This window comes from Vanellus vanellus (assembly GCF_965231255.1).
Source record: "Vanellus vanellus genome assembly, chromosome: 4".
Taxonomy (NCBI): domain Eukaryota; kingdom Metazoa; phylum Chordata; class Aves; order Charadriiformes; family Charadriidae; genus Vanellus; species Vanellus vanellus.
The window spans coordinates 38898906-38924373 of NC_138909.1; the positions used below are offsets into that span (position 1 = coordinate 38898906).

The 25468-nt window shown below is 40.3% G+C and overlaps 3 protein-coding genes across 3 annotated transcripts in view; 2 read left to right on the forward strand and 1 right to left on the reverse strand.

The window, feature by feature from the left end:
* RXFP1 (relaxin family peptide receptor 1) overlaps nucleotides 1-1494 on the forward strand; it is a gene marked incomplete at both ends in the record, with an annotated part of 50170 nt that extends 48676 nt beyond the window's left edge. Inside the window, one exon of the mRNA XM_082482310.1 lies at nucleotides 1199-1494. Within this exon, the coding sequence (XP_082338436.1) occupies nucleotides 1199-1494 (296 nt within the window). The remainder of the gene's footprint in view (nucleotides 1-1198) is intronic.
* A 1777-nt stretch (nucleotides 1495-3271) lies between these two features.
* On the reverse strand, nucleotides 3272-4974 carry LOC309671385 (uncharacterized protein C4orf46 homolog). Its single transcript, XM_082482609.1, has 2 exons — nucleotides 4759-4974; nucleotides 3272-4644 (listed from the first exon to the last, which is right to left on the reverse strand). Exons 1-2 carry the CDS (start codon nucleotides 4921-4923, stop codon nucleotides 4489-4491), a joined length of 321 nt encoding a protein of 106 aa, XP_082338735.1. The 5' UTR covers nucleotides 4924-4974; the 3' UTR covers nucleotides 3272-4488.
* Nucleotides 4975-5285: 311 nt separating this feature from the next.
* Nucleotides 5286-25345, forward strand: ETFDH (electron transfer flavoprotein dehydrogenase). Its single transcript, XM_082482577.1, has 13 exons — nucleotides 5286-5380; nucleotides 7442-7588; nucleotides 8405-8634; nucleotides 9543-9624; nucleotides 9902-10020; nucleotides 10371-10448; nucleotides 13057-13203; nucleotides 14998-15138; nucleotides 16898-17041; nucleotides 21453-21621; nucleotides 23473-23655; nucleotides 24005-24226; nucleotides 24536-25345. Exons 1-13 carry the CDS (start codon nucleotides 5347-5349, stop codon nucleotides 24697-24699), a joined length of 1860 nt encoding a protein of 619 aa, XP_082338703.1. The 5' UTR covers nucleotides 5286-5346; the 3' UTR covers nucleotides 24700-25345.
* Nucleotides 25346-25468: the final 123 nt, after the last annotated feature.

A 25468-nucleotide genomic window follows, 5' to 3' on the forward strand; every position in this document is an offset into this window, starting at 1 on the left:
CAGGCCCATAAGTGGAGCTTGTCCAGGTCCCTCTGGATGGCATCCCGTCCCTCAGGCATGTCAATCGTACCGCTCAGCTTGGTGATGTCGGCAAACTTGCTGAGGGTGCGCTCGGTCCCACTATCTCATCTCTATCCCACTGTCTATGTCATCAGACAGTTGCCTAACTTTACAGCAGTTTTAAACCCCATTTGATAGCATTTTTTTTTCTTTGGGGATACACCGTGACAGATTTTGAACTAAGCATCTGCTTGTTTCCAAAACTGTAGACAATGTTATGGGCATCAACAGGAATGTATTGATATTGCAACAAAGTCATAAAGCCAGAGAAGGTGGGGAACGGAGAGGGAATTAAGCTTTTTGTGCAGCTTGGAACAGTTCTATAATTGTTTTATAAATCGAACAGTACAACAGAGAGCACCCAGTAACATCTTTCAGCACTTTGATCCTGTCCCTTCTCCGCCTGCCCCTCAGGTAACAAGCTGACTTATCTCCCAAAGAGTAAGGATGAGAAGGGGGTGGTGGGAAAAGACACACAGACTCTGATAGGCCAGAGAGCAGGCCAGAGAGCAGGACGCCTTCAGAAAGGAAGATGGTGTGAACACAGAAAGTCTTCCAACAGGGCAAGAAGGAAATAAGGAGGATGTATACAATGCCCTTTGCAGGGGAAGAATGGAGGAGTCCTGGTGCAGAGGAGAAAACCAGCCTCTGAGGGGGTACAGGGACTGGAGGATACCGCTTTGCGGGAGGACAGGACATCAGGGACACCATTAGGATTGGATGTTACTAGCCACGGCAAGAGGATGGGGAACAGAGATCACAAGAAGAGACAGGGAGCAAAGCAGAGGCGAAAAGAAAATGGGGCTCAGCCAGAATAAGAAGCGTGCCAGGGTAAATTGGGAGCTATGGTACAGTAAAGTCAGAGGGATAAATGGAACTGCTGGGAGAGTAAAAACTGTCCAATTTTGCAGGGAGTCCTGGAAACAGGGCGGGGGGAGGGCACGGTAAGAGGGCAGTGCAAGCATAACCATGAGAGGAAAAAGAAAAGTACCTGTTGCGACATGAACTCGGGCTGGGAGCGTGTGACCACCCCTCTCGCCAGGAAGCTGTGCTGCGTAGGCATCAAGTGCTTGTATTAATTAACGGGTACAAATGTTGGAATGGATGTTACAGCTGCCTGTCTTTTTCCCTCCCTAAGGTACCATAACTTCTTGGGTGGTGATTTTTATACTGCCAATAAATAGTGCTTTGAATCCTCTTCTCTACACTTTGACTACACGACCTTTCAAAGAAATGATTCACCAGGTTTGGCATAATTACAGGCAAAGAAGATCCAAAAGAGGTAAAGGCAGTCAGAAAACGTACGGTCCATCATTCATTTGGGTAGAGATGTGGCCAATGCATGAAATCACGCCAAAGCTAACGAAGCCTGTGCTTTGTACAGACTCCTCTGATGCTTCGGTGACCACACAGTCAACGAGACTAAATTCATAGACGTAAATAAATACATTTTGAATCGTCGCGGTGACATCTGCACTGTTAGCTTCACATCTGTGGGCTTACTGCTTTACAGCAATGAGGAAAAATGAGGGAGGTATGTATGACACTTGGGCTCACGGGAAGAAAAGCAGGAAGAAGAGGGAGCGGCGTGGCTGTTTGCAGGTAGAACTGTCACAACAATAAATTTACCATCTCACAACGGCACCTGACATTTTGACAACTCATCCTAGATCCGAATGAGGAGTCAATTGTTTGGGTTTTTTCCCCCCAGAAGCCAGGAGCGTGGAAAAAAAAAAAAAAAAATCAATTGTCATTAAAACACCTTGCCCCAAAAGCAGTATGTTTCAAAATCATCTATCTTTGGGGGAAAAACAGGTTATTTTCATCAAATTCTCTTTTTTAAAATTCCCCATTTCATCAGGTGATTTTTTTTTTAAGAGTTGATTGGTTTCCTCACTAAGAATTACTTTTTTTTCTTTTTCCTCCTCAAAATTTCTGACTAGCTCTATTTAGGCTGCACCAGCTCTTAAAAACTTTAGGGAGCAACAGCCCTAAGAAAAAGATATACATTTCATAATTAGACCAGTTTATTATATTTGTCAAAGCCAAACAAGTGAAAATTTTATTCTTTTTAAAAATTTACCAACTATTTCACTCATGTAAAGACAATCTTGAAATTTTAATGATCATCCTAATTCAGGCAGAACCAGAACTGCAGGGAAGAAAAAATAAAAAGTTTTTTTCCTCAACTGAGTGTCCCCCAGCTGTAGCTGGTGGAAGTTTTCCCCTTCAGAAGAGCATCATTCTCTGGAATGACTGGACCGAGTACCCCAACATCTTGATGCTGCTCTTTTCCTTACTGTTTCTTAAAGGGCTACCGTAAGTAGCTCCCCACAGCTCACAGATTTCAGCTAATTTCAGTCTTAAGATGTGTGTCTCTGTACGTGGAATAATGGGAGATGACCAAATAGAAGGCTTAACAGGTGTCGTGACCTCTACATTTTAATCACCTTGTGTATCGGACTGGATGCATTACAGTTAAAATAATTTAAGGAGCACAGCCATTCAGCACTTTTTAGGGCATTATTTTACTTCCCAGAGTTACAAAGGTTAAAAAAAAAAAAATCTCGTCTGAAACAATCCTCTAGAGGCACTTTCTTCACATATACTTACTGAAGAGAATCTTTTCCATTATGAATGACTACAACTTCCCTAGTTCTTTCAGTACCATGCTCACAGACCAATAGCCTAGGAGCCCACAAAGGTAAAAGAAATGCTTCTTTTGCATTGGTGATTTGAAGCTTTTTAAAACGAAGTTCCAATGTTTGCACTGAACTTCTTAACAGCGTAAGAAGTAGAATTTAAAAAGTGTGACTCACACTTCAACTGTTTACAGAACTTTGGATTACCTTGAAATCAAAGATTGTTAAGCATCTTGTTTCCACTACTGTATGTTTGATTGAAATAAAAGATTATCTGCTGAACAAAACAACTTCTTTTCTAAGTTGCTTAGCAACATTTTGGGGTTTAGGGTTAAAAACAGGTAAGTGAAATTCTGCCACGTGGATTGCCTTTAACTGGAACAATTAGAACTCAATTTAACAGAATTTGTGTACTCTGAGGGGCCAAGCCTTCTCAATGACTGTTACTATATTTGAGGAGATATGCAAGGATGCCCGTCCTTATCAACCTACTTTTCACTTAGGTTGATTATGGATACATTCAACATCACCTTTGTTCTATGAGTAACACAAGAATATTCACTATGTCAGCATTTTTGGGTAACATCTTTATTGTTTTGATAAGAAAACTATAGTTTGTCTTTTAAAAAAGTCCTTGTACAAGTAAAAATAAGTCTGACTAATAAATCATGGTACAAAGTCCTTGTACAAGTAAAAATAAGTCTGACTAATAAATCATGGTACAGCCATGTTCTCCTGCAACCTCCCATTGCATTTCAGCATTACTTTTTTCACATTGTTCTGGTGAACATACAGGAGTTTCAGTGCACCTATTTATTACAGATTAGCAAACTTTCAGAACAAAGGTTCTGTTAACAGTAAGTTCTAGACTAACTAACTAGTAATTCCTTAAGGCAAAGATAGAAAACAGGAGCAAATACTGAAAAAGCTCTAACATGCCTCCCAAAAGATGGGAGAATACATTTCACAGATTTTCTAACTGATGGAAGCCTTTACTTACAGTTCAAAACAATCCATTCTATCAGTAAACAATGCTATTAAATTTCTACCATGCAGAGATGTATGATCCATCATAAGGCACTTTATTACAGTAAAAGATAGTGTAAAATTGTTTGCAGTATTCAAACACCTTGCAGAAAATTTGCAGCTTTATCAAAATATATTGCAATATTGCTAAAAATAGTAAGGTTTGGGACACAGGGCTCAGCTAAAGCTCGTAAATAAGCGACGACTCGCCATATTATCCCATCCTCAACACAAAGAAGAAGTGTGCATAGAGAAAACCTGAAGTTGGTTCAGCAAGTTTCCCTGGAGCTGGCAGGGTTTCTGCTGGAGACAGCTCTTAAAAAGGAGTGCTGGCAATACCTCCTGGCAGGATGCCACTTCCCCACCGGTAATGAGTTCTGGGCATACCACACATACTAACTTTGCATTCACCACATTAGTGAAAAAAAGAAAAAGGAGAGTATTTCATGCATGAGACCACTCGAGCTGCAACGGAAGAGTCTAAAAGTCACAACCGATTCCCTAAACGAAGTTATTTTACTCAGTGGCTTACATACAACACCCATACGAGTCACCAAGTGTTTCCGACAGAACCGCGGGCTCACGGGGAGCTGCCGCAGGAAAACAAAAATCCACGTGAACGCCCTAAAAAAAAAAAAAAAAAAAAAAAACAAAAACAAACAACAGGTCCCGTTTTTTTAAAAATAAAAAAAAAAAAAAACAAAACACCAAAACCCCGCGTCCCAGTCGGCCAGCAGCGGGCCGCTGGGCGGGACGCGGTTCAGCCACTGGGCTTCAGGGACTCGTAGCCCTCCCGCAGCAGGTCCCGCCATGTTCTGAGGAACCGGGCGTTCTCCGAGCACTTGGTGGCCAGCTCCTCCACCTGGGCCGACACGGCCGACGTCGCCTCCAGGATCTTCGCCAACGAGAAGGCGGCCTGCAAGAACGGCACAGAGGTTGGGGGTCACCGGCGCCCGCCCGGCCCAGCCTTCCCGCCCGTCCCACAGGCGCCCTCCGTCAGGAGACGCCCGCCCGCCGCGCCGGCACTCACATCGCCGATCTGCATCTCCACCTCCTCCAGCAGCTCCCGCGTGTCGCCGGCCGACAGCTCCGGCGGCCGCGACCCTTCGCTCCCGCAGCGGGTCCTGCGGGGCCCTGCGCCGGGCGATCCCTCAGACACAGCGGCGGGCGGCGGCGGCGGCTCCGCCTCGGCCATGTCCCGCTCCGCTCACCGCCACCGCCCACCGCCCCGCCCACCCCGCGCCGAGCCCCGCCTCCCGCCCGAGCCCCGCCCCCGGCGTCCCGGCATGCACCGCTGAGGGGTGGGCTGGGGCTGCGGGCGCCGCGCTGCGCGCCGGGAGCGGTAGTTTTTCCCGCCGCCGTCACGCGCCGCCCCGCAGGAGGTTCAGCCCGCCATTCCGCTTCCTCCGGGGGTCTCCCCTTTAAATATTAGACTGGGAATGAGTTCGTACGGCCAGAGGAGGCGGGGACGGGTGGTGCCGCCGGGAACTCTGGGAGTTGTAGTCCTGCCTGTGGGTCGGGGCGGGCTCGGCGCCCCCTCCAGTGCGCAGGCGCGGCCTGGTCGGGGGGCGGTCGCGGAGGGCGCTGAGGGGGGTCGCGAACCGCCGCTATTGCCGCCATGCTGCTCTCTCGCTGCCCGTCCTCCAGCCGAGGTAACGCGCCGGCTCGCTCTGAGGGCGTCTGAAGCGTCCCGAGGGGACGGGGCTGGGGTGGCCGCCGGTCGGCGGGGCGGGGCCGGGCCGGGCCGGGCTGGCGGCTGGCGAGGCGCCGATGGCGAGCAAAGGTCGCGGCTGGGGCGGGCCGGGGCCGGGGCCGGGAGCGGGGAGACCCCGCGGGCGGTGGGGGAATCCTGTGGGCCATGACCCGCAGTAGGTGTCAGCGGTGGCGCGGCAGCGGCTCCCCTTGCCCTGGTGGCCTCCGTCCTTCTGAAGGTGCTCCCGGAGGGGAGGGCAGAGCGCCGGGCGAGTCCGAGCCGCGGCTTCTCGGTGCGTTGTCTTACCCGTCTGTAACGGGGCGCGTCAAAAATGTAACTTTTTGGAGTGGTGCGAGGTGTTAACTGTTTCAAAGGGTAAAATAAAGCAATTGGACGCGGGCCTTTACTGGCTAAATAATCATAGAGGCAGCGTGCTGACAGCAGTTATTAAAGAGCTGCTGAAAAGTAAACTTTCTTCTTAAAGATTGCTTACTTCGTGCAAACGTTTGACTTCACTACTGAGTCCGTAAGCTCCCAGCAGCCTGGTAGCACAAGCTCAGCTCACACGCTGGGAAGAATCTGCCTGCCCAGGGTTTGGACCTACCCTTGTCTTTATCAGATGCCTTCTGAGCTGAATATCCCTTCTTTGGCGTGTGTGTGTGAAGTAACTGACATTTTTCAACTATACTGTGTAATTTGTAGTACCCTCTGTTCTGCTCAAATAAAATTATCTCGAAAATTAAGTTGAGGTGTCATGTTTTAATATATATGTATAATGTAGTTGTTATCATGCTTCTTCAATACATTGTTTGTTCTCAGATCCTACCTGGTTGCAGGTAAAGAATAATTAAGAGTCATGAGATGGTATGATAAAAGCTTTTGTGTCATGTTGGACAAGTACAAAATTGCTATTAAGAAACCACCATAGATAATACTTATTACCTTGCATTTAGAGACCAGTATCCTGACTGTTACTGTGCAGAGTTATAATGGAGGATGAGTGTGCTGGTCTTGCATTGGCCATTCTCAATAAAACATTTCAGTCGTAGGATGTTGGTACTTTTACTTATGTAGTTTTGTAGAAATACTCTGCTTTAAATATGACATTCTTCTCCACCCCTGAAATTAGAGAAAGGGAACCCTTAAAGGAAGGAAAAATACCTGTCAAGGTGCATTAGTTCACAGGCCACTAGATGATCTCTAGAGGTCCCTTCCAACTCTGAAAATTCTGTGATTCCATGATTTAACTATAGCTAGTTTTGGTGTTAAACATACTAGTTTTCTGAGTACAAATTGCACATCTTCATAATTTATTTTTTTTTTTGTGAAATGGGAAAATTAGAAGAGGAATGCACCCTTCTGAACAGAGTCCTATTTTGGTCATTTTAAACTTTCATTTGGTCCAGTTGCTTAAAAAGAAATTCTGATTTGTTCTTGCAACAATTAATGTATCTGCAGCAAAGGTAAAGATTGACTGTATCTACTGTTCCTAGCTTTGGCTAAAGTATCCTCGGGTTTAAGTCTGAGGTTTTATAGTGGACCATGACATTTACTTTAGATGAACCATCTACTATCAGTAGCTCAAACTGTGTGTCAACATATGTTGAGATGTCAGAAGGGATGAACTGGCATGTTCTATCTCTACAGTTGTTTGGTCACTTTAAATGAAGTCTAAAATAAATCTTTTGAAGTTCAAAGTGAAATAGGAATTTAAAATATGTTTCACCTGTGTACATGCATGTTATCCTTCATCAGCTGTCAGAAATGGCTGGCCAGCATATGGAGTGGTATAATGTGGAGAATGCTTAAAGCTCTTTACCTCTTTTTTTTTCCTTTTTTATATAAAACTATACAGCATGTTCCTAACTTGAAAATTTAAAAAATCTATGTTTATGGTTCCTCATCTTCACATCACCTGGTAACCTTTGGGGAGAGGAGAGCTGTCGTACTTGTTGTGCCACTTGTGTCTCTGAAAGTCAAAAAATTTGGAAAATTACTGATTTGTTTCTTGTTTTTGCAGCACGTCAGTGCTTTCATGCTCTAAAGTTGATAAAGAGAGACTGCCTTCCATCACTGCATATCGCAAGATGTGCATCTACTGCCTCTGTGCCTCGCATAACTACACATTATACAATTCATCCTCGGGACAAAGACAAACGATGGGAAGGTAAGCTAAAAAAATGTGTTCTTTGAAAGCTTTATTATTATTATTATTGCTTAATTTTGAGGACACTGAAATGCGTTGCTGATTTTTTTCTTTTTACAGAAGTTCTGTACTCTTAAATACAGTACTAGTATTCCAAATGAAATCTTGTGGTTGATATCTCACAGTGAGGGTCTTTAGTGCTCTAAAGTGGGATCAGATTTAACTTGATCCTAGTTATTTAGAGAAAATTTATAAGCAGCTTTTGCATTAGTGACTATCACAATAAGATTTAATTCTGTCAGGTATGTATCTGTTGGATTTTTTCAGTTGTTCTTACCATGAGAGTTTGTGAGAAAATAAGATTAGTATATATCTCTGGGCATTCCAGTTTCTACATTCATCAATTTTAATGGCTTCAATTCCAGAAAAGACAGATTAATTAGTGTAAAATAAAGTCACGTGATCTGACTAAGCGTCTTTTCTTTCTCCTTTACCGAGAGTTTCACTGAGTGTTTTTGATACATCTAGCCAACTGAGATCTTAAGTTTAACATTCTAAGAATGGTGCTTACTTACAGTGCATAGGGACTGTATATATGTTTTTATGGTATATCTCCTTACAACTTAAAAAGAGCTAATTTTCCATGGGGATGCTAATGTCCTTCTGCACTCTTACAAGTCCTGAAGTGGGGATTCTGTTCAATATTTAGCCTCCTTCTATGCAAAGTAATACTTCTGGGACACCCAGTAGCCAGTACCGCGGAGCAAGGTTTAGTGAGAGAGAGACTGGGGGAAATTGGAGGTTGGTTTATGTTATTGTCTTTTTTTTCTATTAAAGGGGTAAACATGGAAAGATTTGCAGAGGAAGCTGATGTTGTCATTGTTGGAGCAGGCCCTGCAGGTCTTTCTGCAGCCATTCGACTCAAACAGTTAGCCGCTGAGCACAGCAAAGAAATACGTGTTTGTCTGGTGGAAAAGGCTTCTCAGATTGGTGCACATACACTGTCTGGTGCTTGTCTTGAGCCAAGGTCCTTAGAAGAGCTCTTTCCGGACTGGAAGGAACGGGGGGTATGTATGAGCATATAAACACTGCAATTAATTGCTAGCTTGTAATGAACTCCGTATCTGACTCATTCTGGTACGACTCAGTACCTTGGTGCCATTGGTACTTAGTACGGTTTTAAAATATTTTGATCTAACAAAACAAAAAACCCCTACCTTCTTTTTAGTCTCTTTCCTCTAGTTCAGCAATGCTGACGTTTTATGTCTACACAGATATGCTGTGTCCTTTGCTCTTTTATATAGTAGTCTTACTGCATACGTGCAGTATGTCCGGTGCCTCCTGGGATGCACTACACTTACTGCATTTGTGCAGAATCCAGCTCCTGTGCACAAGCAGTCAGGTGGTCAGTTCTTAGCGATGTCAGACTTGTTGCTTCTGTACGATAGTTCTTCATAGTCTCAGGAAACGGCTCATAGTACACTGATTTTTGTGAAGTCATAGTGGTGTAAGGGAGGCCTAAGATGCTTTTAGGAGGGAGAATAGCAAGACGTGAACTGCCACCTCTGCCAGAACAGCCGTCTGACTTGCAGCCAGCTGCCCACTATCACCTGGGAGCTGCAAGAAGTGGACCATCAACTAATTGTTTTGTCTTACTGGGATAAATATGTAAGTTGAACTGCCTTCTTTAGAAAGGTCTAGAATATTGATATAGTACAAGCCTGTGTACAAACTATAGAAGTGATTTGCAAGGCTCTGTTCCTTTTTATTTTTACCTAAGTAGTTGTGTTGATTCTTGCTTGATGACTGCCTCATAAAGTACTTTATCTTCTGTCTTAGAACACTTTCCTATGGAAGTGCTTTATTGAACCTTCAATTGACCGCCAGTTTGATTTTAGTTTAATTTTATTTGGGTTTGTTGGATTAGCTAGAAAAAATGTAACTCTCAGTACTGTTTGTATTTTCTTTTATGTAGGCTCCACTTAATACTCCTGTAACTGAAGACAAGTTTGGAATTTTAACAAAGAAGTCTAGAATTCCGGTGCCAATTCTTCCAGGTAAAGTTTGGTGAGGTGCTAAAAAGTAATCTTTCTCAGTGTCTTTTTCAACTTTTCCATGAATGAAACGATTGGTTTGATTCAATGTAGTATAGCAAGTGTATGTAGAATGTCATAGCTTCCAGTGATAGGGTCCCTGTAGATGATGGCTGTAATAACATATGACATGACTGATCAGATAGTAGTTGTTGTAGAAGAAGATGTGACATCTGATGTGTACAACTTTTGTTATTTTGCTTACTGTTCTACTTTTTATGCATGTGTCTCTTTTGCCTAGGGCTCCCAATGGTTAATCATGGAAATTACATTGTACGTCTGGGCCACTTTGTGAGTTGGCTTGGTGAACAAGCAGAAGCTTTGGGTGTTGAAGTTTATCCAGGCTATGCAGCAGCTGAGGTAATAATGACATCAGTGTGTATATGAAAAGCGTTCTTGGACCCCCTCCTTCATGCAACTCCCAATTTATTTGTACATTCACAACATTCCTCTTAAAATAAGTGTATTGTGATCATAACATTTCTCTTAAAAGAAGTGTATTTGTGAAAATCTGTTATGGTGTCTAAATTCCCTGGCCCAGATCCAGCAAAGTGCAAGTAAACCATACAGTATGTTAATAAATACATCACTTTCAAGTTTGACCATTAAAGACGTAGTGCTTAGAAGGTCTGCATTAGAACTTTTCATGAATGGATTAAAATGAGAGATGATTGAAATGTTTCTCTTTTTTTGTTTAAATATTTCCAAAGGTTCTTTTTCATGAAGATGGTAGCGTGAAAGGGATAGCAACTAATGATGTAGGCATTCAAAAGGATGGAGCACCTAAAGTAAGTAGCTTTCTTCCTCATAACTAGGGGTCTAATTATGGAAATTGTGATACATCTGCTTCTACTGCCATCAGTAGTCTTGCTGCAGCCTAAGAAAAAGTGTAAAATTCAGTATCTGTCTTCCCTCTCTGTATATAAAATGGATCAATTACCTGTGAAAGCTCTGGTTTCAGACCATTGTAAACTACTTTTGAGATTAATAGAAAAAGTCTTCGCAGGAAGGTTGTTTGTTTGAGGGTGACAAGGAAATAGTGTAAAGATGCCTTGGCATATGTAAAATCAGGAAACAAAGGAAAGGATTCCAAGAACTCCTAGAAAAAAGGTGGGAAGGTGAAATAGAAAGCTGTTGTCCAGCTGGTAACTAGCAACATGCAAGAAAGTATGCTTCTCGCTGATCTGTTTTCTTTGATATGTACAATCACAGTTACATTTGTTGACAGTCTGTCTGCCTTGTTGAGGCAAGGTACATGCTGAATCTTTAACACCTTTTTTCTGGTTGGTCACGTTTCGTATCCAGAAAGTAATTCCCTGCCCTAAGTGTCAGACTTTGACTGATTTTTAGTGGAATCCAGAGCCTGCAGTAAGCATGTCGCTTACCAGTGCAATACATCTCAGAATAACTCAGAACAACTTTCACACAGAATTATTTGACTACAGAAATTATGGGTACACGTTTTTTCTTAAGAGTTACCTTCTTTTATAAGGTTTCTTACTAGTTACATAGAATTTCAAAGAGGTATTTACTTTCACATAAAAGAGCGGGCTATTTTTCCCATTTAAGGCAGGGGATCAGAAGAAAAGACTCATTCTTGTTTTGAGAGTCTATAGCCAATGGAGGAGGAAGTGGTGACAGGGAAAAGCAATATATTTTCCCAGTACAGTATTGTCTGTCCCCTCCGGGGGATAGAGAGGCTCGTGTGTTCAGATATTCATTTTCTCCAGTAGGAGGCGCAAGTAACGCGTCCAGCAACGTGCTGCGGTAATTACGATTAATTGGGGGTTTGGGTTGGTTTTGTTTCAAAATGGGAAGGAACTATGATACTTATTTTTTTTTAAAGCATCCTCAAAACCTAGATTACTTTTTTTTTTTTACTGTTCATTCCAGAAGAATGTGTCTATTAACTTCTTTAATGTACATAATTAGCGTGCCGCTGCTGCAAACTTTTTGAGTATTCAAGTGTTTTAACTGTCAGGTCAGCTGATAATACCTCCAGCATGTAAAAGTTCAGGTAAATAAAAGTAGTTTGTATAACTTCAGGGCAAGAATATCTTCAGTGTGTTTGTACAGAGCCTAATCAAATAGACTGTGGTTAATGAATAAAGTTTCACCTTGCAGTCAGCAGCAATTAAACAAAAATGCTAATGGTAAAAATACATAGTAAAAAATTGCACATTGACTCTTGTGTAGATGCTGGAGAAGGATTTTAACCGTGACAAACAACTTTGTCACATTATGGAAACGTTTCAAATTCGTGAATTTCTGATATTTACAATGTGGACTTGTAGTTAATGATTTATTTTATATAAATCTATTTCAAATGGGACAGTATATATTTTTAATCTTTAGATCAAGTAGTAAGTCCCTGTAGTTCTCTTAGTAGTTTGTAAGATTAATTTTCAGGTTGACAATCAGAAATTCAAACAATACACAAAAAAAGTAATTCCCGACTAGAGGGAACATTTTCATTTGCTAGCCTTTTTCAGAGGTTTCCAACAAGTGAGTTACAAGCAGATTCCACCTGAGGGACCATTTAAAACCAAAGAAATAAGCTTTTCTTGGACATACACTGGCTTACCTTTAGATTTTTTTTATTGGGTACTGCTGGATGTCTTAATCCAAAACTGTTCTCATTCTCTTTTTCAACATTAAACTTTCTGTCTCAAATCAAGCTTTTTTCTTTTTTTCCCTGCAAGATTATGTGTATTTAGAATTTTGTATCCTTAGATTGCAAATATAATCTAGTAATACTCTCGTCCAACGCACTCAAAAGTATTCTGGTTCCCCTTATCTTACTCTCAATCTTATTGTTGGAATTTTTGATGGTAATTTTTTTCATATAATGATACTTGATGTTAGTTTAATTTTACTGTGTGTTTTAGCATGTAAGATTGTGTAATATTATAGTAACTTTATTCTGAGATAGTGGGTTCTTTGGGGGTAGGGGTGATGCAGGTTTTTCTGATCTAGTGTGTCTCTCTAGCCTCTGTCATGGGGGGGAAGACACATAATGTTTTATTGCAATGTGACTTCGTGAGCAAAAATTAAAGTGAAGTTATAGGTTAAGATTCTTTGTTCTGTCAGGGTTCCTTTGCACCACATGAACCAGCAGATGTGATGTAAGTATCCTCCGATCTGGAAAAGATTCTCTTTTTCAGTAACAACTGGCGAGTCACAGTAGTGCTGCTCTACTGGAATCCCCTTACAAGATTTTCCAGGAGTGCATCATGGTTAGGTGGAAAAGGCAACTGGACTAGAGCCATAGCTTGCAATGGTTGCAGGTTCTGGGCAGTGCCACAGTAGTGAAATCACTTTATTGCCCTCCAGTTTCTTGCTATAAGTTTGCTGTGGCACAGATCTAAGTGCTGATGAAATGCTCTACTTTTGCAGGCTACCTTTGAAAGAGGCTTGGAACTCCATGCTAAAGTCACAGTCTTTGCTGAAGGTTGTCATGGGCATCTAGCCAAACAGCTGTACAAAAAATACAATCTAAGGGAGAAGTGTCAACCCCAGAGCTATGGCATTGGACTGAAAGAGGTATTTCCTGCATAATTTTTACAATTAAGGAAAATAATTGTGAAACTATAAGTTAGTTTTGTTTGCCTTCAAGCTAATTTATGTAAGACATTAGAATGATAGATCTTGAGTTACACTTTCAGACTTCAGAATCTTTGCTATTCTGAAGCTGCTGAGAGAAGATGCTCTCTGAACATTGAGACTGTTTTGTTTCAGCTGCTGCTTCTGTTGTATCTGTGTTATAACTAGAGGTACCTGTGAATCCACTCCGTTACAATCAAATTACGTTCATTTCTGAAATCTGTTTTCAGTACTTTTACTAAATGAGAGAGGGATTCATGCTGCCTAATTTTAGGAGGTTGTACTACCTGGGGAGGGGAGGAGAGAAAAGGCATTCTATAGATTTTCTGTATATTCACTAGGGAGAAAGAGAGAGAAAAGGGCTGTTCGCGCTCTCTGAAACACCTTCTGGATGACCTTTGTTTTTTTCCACCCAAAATATCTTCACTGTTCATATAAAATTGGGATAAGGGTCAGGTTTACTTTTTGAAATATTTTGTGCTCAGGAAATAACACTCGTGAAAAAGTTGTATTATTTAGAATATGTTCAGAGTTCGATGACAGCATATTCTTTATTACTTTCAGCATGTACTTCCAGCTACAGAATATTTGTTAGAAAATTCGTTTACATTTCTGCAGAGGATAACCACTCTGTAAATATTCCTATGTATGACATAGGTATTAGAAATTGTAACTAAGACTAAGTTGTCGTTAAAGCAGGGTTTTGCTGTAGAGTTCCTTTGCTTCCAGATGAGACTGTGTCTGCTTAGCAAATAGTACAGTCCACAGGAGTGTATCTGTAAAGTGAAATAGTTGGTGCTGATAAGCTGATATCCATACTATGCACATTTCAGGGTTATTTTTACTTCGGACTAGCTTTGGTCGAGTCCCATGGACTGAGTGCCATTTTGTGACTGCAGTGCTCTAGATTGGCTTCTGGAGCCTGTCTTACAGTTTAGTTTCAGGTGAAAGGAATCCAGTTTGTGCCTTCCATGGCTGCTGTACGATGTGAACCAAAGCACAGTAAGTGGGAGGAATCAGGAGTCCTGCTCAACAATGTGCTTTTTAATTGAAGCTGGTACATTAATGTAGACGTGCCCTCCATGCTTGAGCTGATCTAGTGGTGCTCAGCTGCCGTCTGTCATTAGACTGCACCTGGCACATAACTCCAGGGTGAAGAGATGTATTGTGAAATGAGTAGAAAGTTGACTCACTAGTGTAAACGTGAAGATGATTCTGTGAACTAACCATGGGTCAGATGAGTACTGGAGATGTGTAGGAGAGAACAGAGAGAGGACGACCTGTTTGACAGCAAATATTTGGATCAACGCAGACGTATTTTTAAGCCTGACCTTGAAAAAACTTGTGAAGAAATTGTAGTGATTTGTATGAAAAAATAAAGTTTTTAAAGAAAAGAGTCAACGTAAGCATTGGATTTCCCTAGCACAAGTATCTATCAAAGTCAGTAATATAAAGGGTCTTGTGGTTAAATGAAAATTTTGGGTGTAGTGCTGGAGTGTCAGTCATGTTTTCTGATGTGTAACATTTCAAGAAAGAGAAGTATTAGGAAATTCTTAAATGGTAATCCAAAACAAGTATTTTTACTTATTACCTGGTATTTTGCTATATGAGTTTATGCATTGGTCATAGTAAATTAATTTTCTTCTACACTTAATTGTGTGTTTGTCTCTTATTATATTACTGAAAGGCCATTACTTTGCAATAGAAAGTAATTTTTTGTGATCTTCATTCCAGTTATGGACTATCGATGAAAAGAAATGGAAACCAGGAAGAGTAGAACATACTGTAGGCTGGCCTTTAGACAGACATACATATGGAGGATCCTTTCTTTATCACTTAAATGAGGGTGAACCTTTAGTTGCTCTTGGATTTGTGGTAAGTGAAGCTGTGTTTTTCACGCTTCTTTATTGTTTGGGCTTCATTTTTATGTGATTTCTTTTCTCTGTTTTAATGTGAAGGTGAAAACACAAGAATAGCAACAGACCCAATTTAGTATTTTCTCAATCTTCAGTGTCAGTGTTTTTATTCTCATATTAGGGAAGGTTAATTTGTCATATTGATCTATCTTTAACCCAGTGTCTTTTACTAAGAACAAAATAGAAAACTTACAAATACATTTTTTTTGCAAACCAAACAAATTTTGGTAAAGCCAAAACCAGATGATTAATCACTAACATGCTTGCAAAATTTTTGCAAGTTAGGAAATATCTAAATCGCGTACGCTTTGTACAATTCAGTTTCTTCATTCATGTGTCAACCTTGGGTGCATATGCACTGTTGTGAGAGAAGCGTATGAAGTGGAAGCACTCTGCAGTTCCACAAGCAGCATTCCTTCCATTTCCGAGATCTTCAGTTTGTTCTTACCACTCTTCACCCCCATTTGACTTGCCCTCTTAGCAACTGTCTTTCTGAATTGGACAGGCGGCTTCTTCTTTGGCCTTCTAGATTTAAGAAGGATTCCAGAGTGTGTGTGTGTGGATGAAAGTTGTATTTTTGTCTGTTTTGTAACAAACAATGAAAAAACTTGTTAGCTTTTCTCAGACATGCATACTTGTCCTGTGCTATTGGAATTAATAAGTATGGACGGTAGACATTCAAATTCTGTTTGTTTTTACAAGGGTAGAGAGCTTTGATTCTTACAGAGAGCGGTAATTAGTAAAATTCATATTATCTCCAGTTCATATAGGAGAAAAAAAACTTCTTTGTCAACATGCAAGCACTTCTTTGTCTTTGAACTTTACACCTGTGTCAGTCTGAGCTGATTCTTGTAGTAGGATTATCTTGCACTTGTTTTGAAAATTCTTCAGTATCTAGCAAGGAAAGCAGATGCAAGCGGTGCTCTAAAAGCAGCGAGCTGCCAGAGAAATCAAGGTACTGTTTGTTGCTGACTCATGACTTCTTTTATTATTTGTCTCAAATAAAGCTTACAGGAATCAGAAATAATCCCTTTCTCAAAAGAGAAAATTTGGCAACATAAGTCCTTTTAAGAGTATATTAAAGATGGGAAATGCAGAGTATATCTTTCAGCAAAATCTCAAATGAGAATCCTAGGCATCCAGCCAATTGGCAAAGTCTTTTCCCTCCATTTTCTGCTTTCATCGTTGCTCCCCTGTGCTTTATTACAATGGGTCACCTAAGTGGAAATTGTAATTGACTCCGCTAAACGATGTGAAGAACTGTTTAAAATATGTGAGCACAAGGACATCACTATCTAGAAACAATTGTTTACCTCTTCTCTCAGCTTTTCTAGGGCAAAGAGGTTTTGAAACACAAATTTGAAACAAGTTATGTTGCTTATCATGCCCATTAAACCATACTTACTTTAATTTCACTATTTTATTTCAAAGACAGATGGAAGGTGCTTACAATGCAATTAATTTTTTTCCATGCTTCAGGTTTTGGGTAGGGCAGAGAACAGTCTTATGGCAGCAAATTCTCAGATTTGCTTCTATTGTACTGTTAATGGAATGTATTTTTGGCTGTAGTTTCTCCAAGGAGAAAGATCCTGAGGTTGGTTTATTATAAAGTAGATTTAAAGAGTTGATGTGGTAGTACACGATTGTTTTCTTTTCAAACTTCTGTTGAAATTTTGTACTTTTATTTTCATTAATGTTGCTTTTTTTTTTTTTAAAAGGTTGGTTTAGATTATCAAAATCCCTATTTGAATCCGTTTAGGGAGTTTCAGAGGTGGAAGCACCATCCTAGCGTACAGCCTACTTTGGAGGGTGGAACAAGGATTGCCTATGGTGCCAGAGCATTGAATGAAGGTGGTTTCCAGGTAACTTTTTCGTGAAGTTTGTTACTTTTGAGTTCTTTATTGCCATGTTTTTATTGCTGTAGATTCAGGTTGCATGTTGTTGGGAAACAAATGAACTATAATGAATATGAATAAGGCCAAAAGTTTTGCTGGACACAAAAGCCTTGTTATCTTGCTGGATACTGGCTGCCGAGATTTGCTAGATGTAGGCTCTGTCATACTAAAAATCTTCTGACATAGTCACTTTACTTTTTAAATGAAATATGAAGTAGAGTTTATATTGCAATCAAATGTGTTCAGCAGCAAAGTAGCTACAGATAATTCTTTGTTGTGCCTGGAACCCTGGGGAAGGGGTTCAACCCTGGTTGGAACAACTTGCAGGAGAAATAGTCTAGAATTTATATTTAACAGCTAAACTCCTTTCAACCTGTTAGCTTCTCATGTGCGAATATTGAAACACAGGACATGGCTGTGTGTCCTGGACCTCCAGATCCATCTTCTGGATGTTCCTTTCAGTTTGGAACTTAAAACTAGCCTGAGTGTTCATGATCCACAGCCTGTGTGGGGGGCCATTCTGCTCTGCTCTCTGAATACTTTTGTTTTTCTTTTTTGAACCTCCTCTTCAGTGTAAATGTAGTTTTGTGCAGCTTTTGCAATACAAGTAGCATTTCAGCAGCGGTGTAACTCCTGTCACAGTCTTGTGGAGTTAAGCTTTGACATCGGTGTGGATGCCTGGGACGGAGTCATGGGGGTTCATGAAGCAACTTCTTGGTTACGCACATAATACACATTTAATCAGTCTGTGGGCTGATTACTTTATCCACTCTCAAGTGGAAATATGTCATATCGTGTTGTAACATGGCTGTGCTACTAGCTTATTTCAGAAGCCATTGTCAGTCCATTATTAACACAGATAAGATACAAAATGCCAAGATGTTTTAATCTAGACTTTAATATATGAGAGGCTTCTCTTTCCGCCCCGTGCACTGGTTTCTCTATCACAAATAGTCATTACTGGATTTCTAGATTTGGTGAAGTAGCCAGATTGTGACTTCAGTTGAATACTCCTTATACTGCTTGAAACATATGGCTGGAAGAACATGGTATTTTTTAAGTCACTTACAGACGTTGTTTGTGCTAAGTTACACAGACAGTAAGACTACAGCTCTTGCACATCTCTGCTTAATCTTTGGACTTCTTTGCTGGACTTATAACAACATGTCACTTGCTTTGCACTGTTCCTAATATAAAAGCATGGGATTTCTTGGTTGTTTGTTTTTTGGGTTTTTTTGGGGGTTTTTTTAAATTTCCGGTAGATAGAATTGTCTAGTTAATCGTGAAGTTTTTTAAATGGCTTTTTTTTAATACATGCTTTCAGTAAAAAAAAAAAAAAAGCTCTATTCATGAGTCACTTAAGAAGATTTAGCTCTTCTTTTGCATGTGTTGCTTTGATTAATAACTGTAGAAGTCTGACTCATTTGCATCACTGGAGTCCAGGAATATTTCTTATGTAAGTCATTCTGTAGCACCAGCTTTCATTTTGGTGACACTATTACATCAAATTGGTGCATAACATTACCATCAGTCCTTTTTGTCTGTTTCCTACAACCTTATGACCATGTTGGCCAAGGCCAGGTTGGATGGGGCTTTGACCAACCTGGTCCAGTGGAAGGTGTCCCTGCCCATGGCAGGGGGGTTGGAACTACATGATCTTTAAGGTCCCTTCCAACCCAAACCATTCTATGGTTCTGTGTTCTTTAGTCTTTAACATATAATGACGTTAGGTTGGTGTGAGAGAGCGCGCTCTTGGATGTTGCCCTGATTTTGTAGCTTTTTGGGGTATGTGGAGGGAGGGGACAGAGTTTAATAGACTACATCTACATAGCTGTTATTTCTTTTGTTTATTAAAATTGCAAAATCAGGCACTTAATTTTAAGAAATTTCCATGCAGCCTCTGTTTTGTCTCCATTTTATCAAAAATTTTGAAAAGATTTAAGAGTTTTGTGGAAAAAACAAAAGGTGTTGCTGTTGAGCGATGTTGTTATGAATATTGGGGGATAAAACCTTCATATTGATGACCCATTCAAGTGTCAAATCTTAGACTCACTTAACAGGTTTTCAACCCTGAGCTGAGCTAAGGAGAGGAGAATTTGAGGTTCCCTGTCTGCTGTGAGGGAGGACTCTGCAGGGAGCTGGAGTCTCCCCTTCTTCCCTCCTCCAAACCACCTTGTTTTGTCTGTTTGCAGCCAAGAGGGTGGTGGCTTCTTCAGGTGCTCAAGGTTGAAAGGATTTCACCCTGTATCTCAGGGGTGGGGAGGGCTTATGCCATGCTGGCACGATGTGTTTCTTCAACTTGATAAACTGACTGCAAAAACAGGCACCAAGTGCTATAGTACTAATAATGAGAATTACTAACAAAGCTGCAGTATGTGTAACCTTTTGTGTTATGTGACTAATCTAATTTATACTTTGATAGTATGTTGGTCACTAAGTACCTATTAAGTGAAACAGTTGTTGCAGAAGAAAAATGCTTGATGACCATTTTTTTATGTAATCCAAAGAGTTAGTGAAGAAATCTATCGTGGAATGGTTTGGGTTGGAAGAGACCTTAAAGATCCAACCCCCCTGCCATGGGCAGGGACGCCTCCCACTAGACCGGGTAGCTCAAAGCCCCATCCAGCCTGGCCTTGAACACCTCCAGGGATAGGGCATCCACAACTTCCCTGGGCAACCTGTTCCAGTGGCTCGTTACCCTCACAGTAAAGAATTTCTACCTAATATCTCATCTAAATCTACTGTCTTTCAGTTTAAAACCATTGCCCCTTGTCCTGTCACTACACTCCCTGATAAAGAGTCCCTCTCCATCTTTCCCATAGGTTCACTCTAGGTACTGGAAGGCTGCTATAAGGTCTCCCTGGAGCCTTCTCTTCTCCAGGCTGAACAACCCCAACTCTCTCAGCCTGTCTTCATAGGAGAGGTGCTCCAGCCCTCTGGTCGTCTTCGTGGCCCTCCTCTGGACCTGCTCCAGCAGGTCCATGTCCTTATGCTTACGTCAGTGCTGCATCATTGCATCCTAATAGATATGACAGAGTAACTGTTTTCAGCCAAAGGTCTTGTGAAAAGGGAGGACATTCTACATACTTAATTCCTTTGAAATACTGTTAAATAGGTGAACTATTGACTTCTGGTCACTGAAAAGCAAGTTAAAAGTTGTAGTTGTGTTTTCAGCCTAAATTACCTTTCCTGCGCACCAGATCACTAAGTCTATGATTAAACAAATTGCTCAAAACACAGCGGAAATGCTCTGTAGTACAACTTTTTTTAATGACTATAATATATGAATACTATATGAATATTCAAAAGTGGCCAGCCCTGGGCGAATAGTAAGCAGATAACAACTGAACAAGCAGAAAAACCAAAACATTTGTTTCCGATTATCTCAAATTCCGAGGGATAGATATTTTTGACATTTTCCATTAAATAAAACTACTTGTTTGGGGTCAAATTATTCAGGTTATTAAAAAACTAATTCCTCCAGGCAGCTTTAATAAAAGCAGGATGCTAGATTCACAGGCACCGCTTTCGGAGGAACGCTGTGTTTGTAACTTACCTTCAGCAATTTCAGACCTAGGATTTGATCACAGCTTTCTGCTCAAAGCGCTGCAGCCAGTCTGTGTTTTGGAGCTATTCCCTGTCTAAAATCTTAATCTCATTGGATAAGGGTGATAGTAACTGTTTTGGGAGTTGAGGTATTCCATAGCTAATATAGGCATAGAATATAGTACATTAATGCTATAGATCAGATGTTCTCAAATCATCTGGCTGTCTTAGGTTTGTGAGTTGACTGTCCTCAATGACATTATGCTTCTTACGGAATGGGAGTAAGACAATGATTTTGCACCAAAAATATATTTGTTGGCTGCTGACCAGCTTCTAAAATAAGTGGGGCCTGGGGGCCGACGGAGAGAGCACTGTGTAGTTTCATAGAAAAGATTCATGGAAAAAAAGCACTGAGTAATAAATTATTAGATGAAATGCATACAACTGTCAGTGTGGAAAAAGGGAACACAACTGTCTTTTTTTTTTTTTAATATTTCACTTATACTTGAAGGAGGAAAATAGTATTGGTGGGTTACATTACCACAGTCTTGTTGCAGACAAAGCAACTGGCAAGAGGATATAAGGAAAATGTTGTCTTGTCAGTATTTTACACTCAGCCCCAGTACAATGGCTGTATTTGTACTTGCTTACTATGCCAAAATTCCTTGATTAAGGGGAGTAACTGGTGTATTTTTAGATAGTGCACATGCAAGTCTAAACATGTAAAGGACACTCAAGCCTCAGGCCAGATTAATTTCTAGAATGTTATTTTCACTTTAAAAAAAAAAACAAAACAAAAAACAAACCACCTTTCTTTCTGTTTATTCTTCAGTCAATACCCAAACTCACCTTCCCAGGTGGATTATTAATTGGTTGCAGTCCTGGACTCATGAATGTTCCTAAAATCAAAGGGACACATACTGCAATGAAAAGTGGCATGTTGGCTTCAGAAGCCATCTTTAGCCAATTAATCAATGAAAATCTCCAATCAAAGACAATAGGTAAGACTGGACTTTGTTTGCAATTTGTACTTTGATTTGTAATTAATTACCTTGTGTTCAATTGGACCACCAACAGCTTAGTGGTAACTAAATGTGTCTGAAGGAACTAGTTGGGAATGCAAGTAAATCATGAAATGAGTGTGGTGGTTTAAAAAGGTATCTATTCTTTATTTACTATTTATACTGTTAAATGATTTAAGAAAGAAATAATAAAGTTTTGCTTGGTTATTCTTAAGTATTGATCGTACTGCTGGAACAAAAATATGCCTCTAATGAGCATCTGAAAAGTAAGCTTACATTTCCTGTATATGTAGAGAAGAATAGTATATGTTTCATTCTGACAAACAGGTTAAACATTAGTACTTTATGATTCAAAAAGTGTTACTGAGAGACTACAGAATCAGAAAAAAAAAATAAAGGAACAGATTATATGTAAGCAAAACAGGGTGAGATTTTTCAAGTTTGCTCTTCACCGTTTTGTTAATTCCTGGAATACTTTTTTCCTTCAGTCCTCTTTTTCTGTCTTTACTTTTATAGTCTTCTCATTTTGAGACTATGTGTATTTCCTATGATTTGCAATGCAAGCAAATTATAGTGATCACCTGATCCTGACCTCATTGTGGTGACTCGTGTGAGCCTTGGTTGTTCCCTTAAATCTGTTAACAAAGACTGTAGAGAGAGAGAACCCAATTAGAATTTCAGTCATTCTGAAGATGGACACTATAGCCAGGTGCCACGTGATTATTATTTTAGAAATCTCTTCTCTGTAGTGGTGGATTCAGTCCTAGTGAGCTCTCGTTCACCTGAAACATGCCACACACGTTGCTGCAGAGGGTATCCCGAACAATTGAAACTTCATCTGGTGTAACAGGTGAAAATGCTTAGAACCCATGTGAAACAATAAACACTCTGAGTGGGTAGTGTGCCGCTCTTGTTTGATTATGGTCAGGTTTTATAAGCTGTTTCTAGTTTTGCCAAGACAGTAGAATATTACAGCTCACTTTCTTCTCTGTGCATAGATAATGAGCTTTTTTCAGAGCCTTACGTGAGACAGAAAATACGGACTGAAGCATGTTTTTGTGTGTAGACAAGGTTTAAAACTTATTTACAACATCTATTCCTATACAGTAGTAATGGAGAATGGTGAAGGGGGTGGTCTCTGAAAATTTTCACTTGAAGAAACATTCTTTTTTTCTAAGATAATTACTTGCCTTTAACTACACTGCAGTAGGTGTGTCGTGTGTCATGTGTCAAGCGTGCAACGTCTAGTATTTGTAAAGAATACAATCAAAGAGTTTAAATCAAAAATTTGTAGTCTAATATGTCTCGTTAACTTGCGGATTACAAAGGGAGAAAAATTGTTCTCCAGCACTGGCATCATCCATTGGGCTATAGTCAGTTACTGAAATCGGAATGCTTGTGGTTGCATAACTTGTAAAGGGAAAAGGTTTTGAACTTGACAATGTTAAAATTACAAACCTGGCTCTTGGATCACAGGTAAACTCTCCTGATCAATTCTTAGATTTTATGAGCGAGTAGCTATTGTCCCATAGAGGTGCCAGTATAGCCACCTGGCCAGTTATATTTTGCTGAGGTTTGAGGCCATTTAATGCTGCTTGTGAGTCAATTAATAGAGGCTACAAAGCAGCAGTAGATAACTACTGATAACTGCCAACAAAACAGATTTCTTCAAGCGGCTGAGATACGTCGTCTAGTATATCCCTAACTTACTATTCTCAAATTCTCACTTTGCTGCCTTCGTTGCTGACAATTGCCTTTATTCAGCAATGTTTTATTTCAAGGATAGTCTCTATGTACTGTAGGTACCTAACAAGTAATGTACTGCCTTAGGGCTTGATGTGCAAGAATATGAAGAGAACCTGAAAAAGTCCTGGGTCTGGAAAGAGCTGTATGCGGTTAGAAACATCCGACCATCCTGCCATAGCATACTTGGTGTGTACGGAGGAATGATTTACACCGGTATATTTTATTGGCTACTGAGAGGAATGGAACCATGGACGTTAAAACATCCAGGTAATTTCTTTATCTCCTGAAAGAAGATACTACATGCGCATGTCAGTCTTTTCTGGTCTTAGTTGAAGCTAGAGCACATCTGGTCAAGTGGTGAGGCCGCAAAGTGTAGAAAAAAAATCAATGATCAGGCAGTGAAGCAGACTTTGTCCTCCTACCTAGCGTATTCTGTAAATGAAGACATTGAAACACTATTCTACTTAGCATAGTTTTTGTCTCATGAAAAAGGCTACCTTTGAAATACTGCATTCTGATGACAAGGGAAGTTAAAATAGCTTAATTAAATTATTCTTGAGTAACTGCAAATTACAGTAATTTTGTACTGAAACTTATTTATTAAAAATATATTTAGGACCTGATTTTGCTCAGCTCAAGCCAGCCAAAGATTGCACACCTATTGAATACCCAAAGCCTGATGGAAAAATCAGTTTTGATCTCCTGTCATCTGTGGCTTTAAGCGGTACAAACCACGAACACGACCAGCCTGCTCATTTAACTCTCAAAGATGACAGCGTCCCTGTGAGCAGGAATCTGGCTGTATTCGATGGACCGGAACAAAGATTTTGTCCAGCAGGTAGGTAATAAAAATGTGTCTGAGCTTTTTTTGCAAGATGAAAGGCTAAGTACTTCTGGAAGAGTCCACCTGGCCTACTGCTTACTTCAAGCATTCTATCCCAGTCTTCCTCCTAGAAGAGGGTTCAAGTGCGGGTCTTAAAATATATTATGTCAACAGTACTTTCATGACAAAATAATTAGTAAACATGGCAGAAGGCAGTTGAATCACACTAGTAATATACTTCCCCCATTACACTTGCTGGTAAGTAGTTGAGTGTACATGCAGGGGGAAACTGTTCAGTGAAGTGCTCTCTTTTGCTCTTTGCAGGAGTTTATGAATATATTCCTCTGGAAACAGGAGAAGGATCAAGACTGCAGATAAACGCTCAGAACTGTGTCCACTGCAAAACATGTGATATTAAAGACCCAAGTCAGAACATTAACTGGGTAGTGCCTGAAGGTGGAGGAGGACCAGCTTATAACGGAATGTAAACTGACGGGAAATTGTTCAGTGACTTCTGATGGCCAACCAAAAAGCTGGAGTATTTTATGCTGCATTGTAATGAAAGTACAGCACTGATGTGAATGATAAGAGTTTGAGGCTAATGTGCCATTCTGAATTTTAGGTATGACCGTTGCATTAAATGGAAAGTCGGTGCCTTCTGGTTAAACCCTAGCCTTATTTAAATAGAACTTCTTTACAGGAGTTGTGTGGCAGGCAGAAGAAAGTTCTTCTGAGGACTGACAAAAGGAACTTTGGATCCTGGATTTATTGCTGAAGTTCAGTGATAACATGAGCCATATCCAGAATTGTGGGTATGGTGGAAGAATATAGTACCTACCATTAAAAAAAAAAAAGTATTTCTCTCTCTATCTGGAGTGATTTACTGTATGTAATCCTACTTTGCAGTAGGGAAAATGCATCAGTCTAGAAAATTGTCACTGCTTTTAAGTGTTACACATTTTACATCAAATTTACAGTTAAGGGTTTTCTTTTCTGATGATAATAGGGAGCCCATCTGAAATACAACCTGTAAAGTGGTTAAAAAAAAAAGTGTAATACTTGCACCTTCATTATATGTCTACCAGCATTTTTATTCCTTACAAGAAATCAGGCCTGCTCTAATAAAAACTCTAACAGAAACTGCCTGAATTGTCTTAATGTTAAACCAAGCATCTTAGGAAGCACTATCAAGCTGCAAAACCACAACCACTACTGATTTACACATTAGAAATACACTTGAGCCACAAAACACAAGTT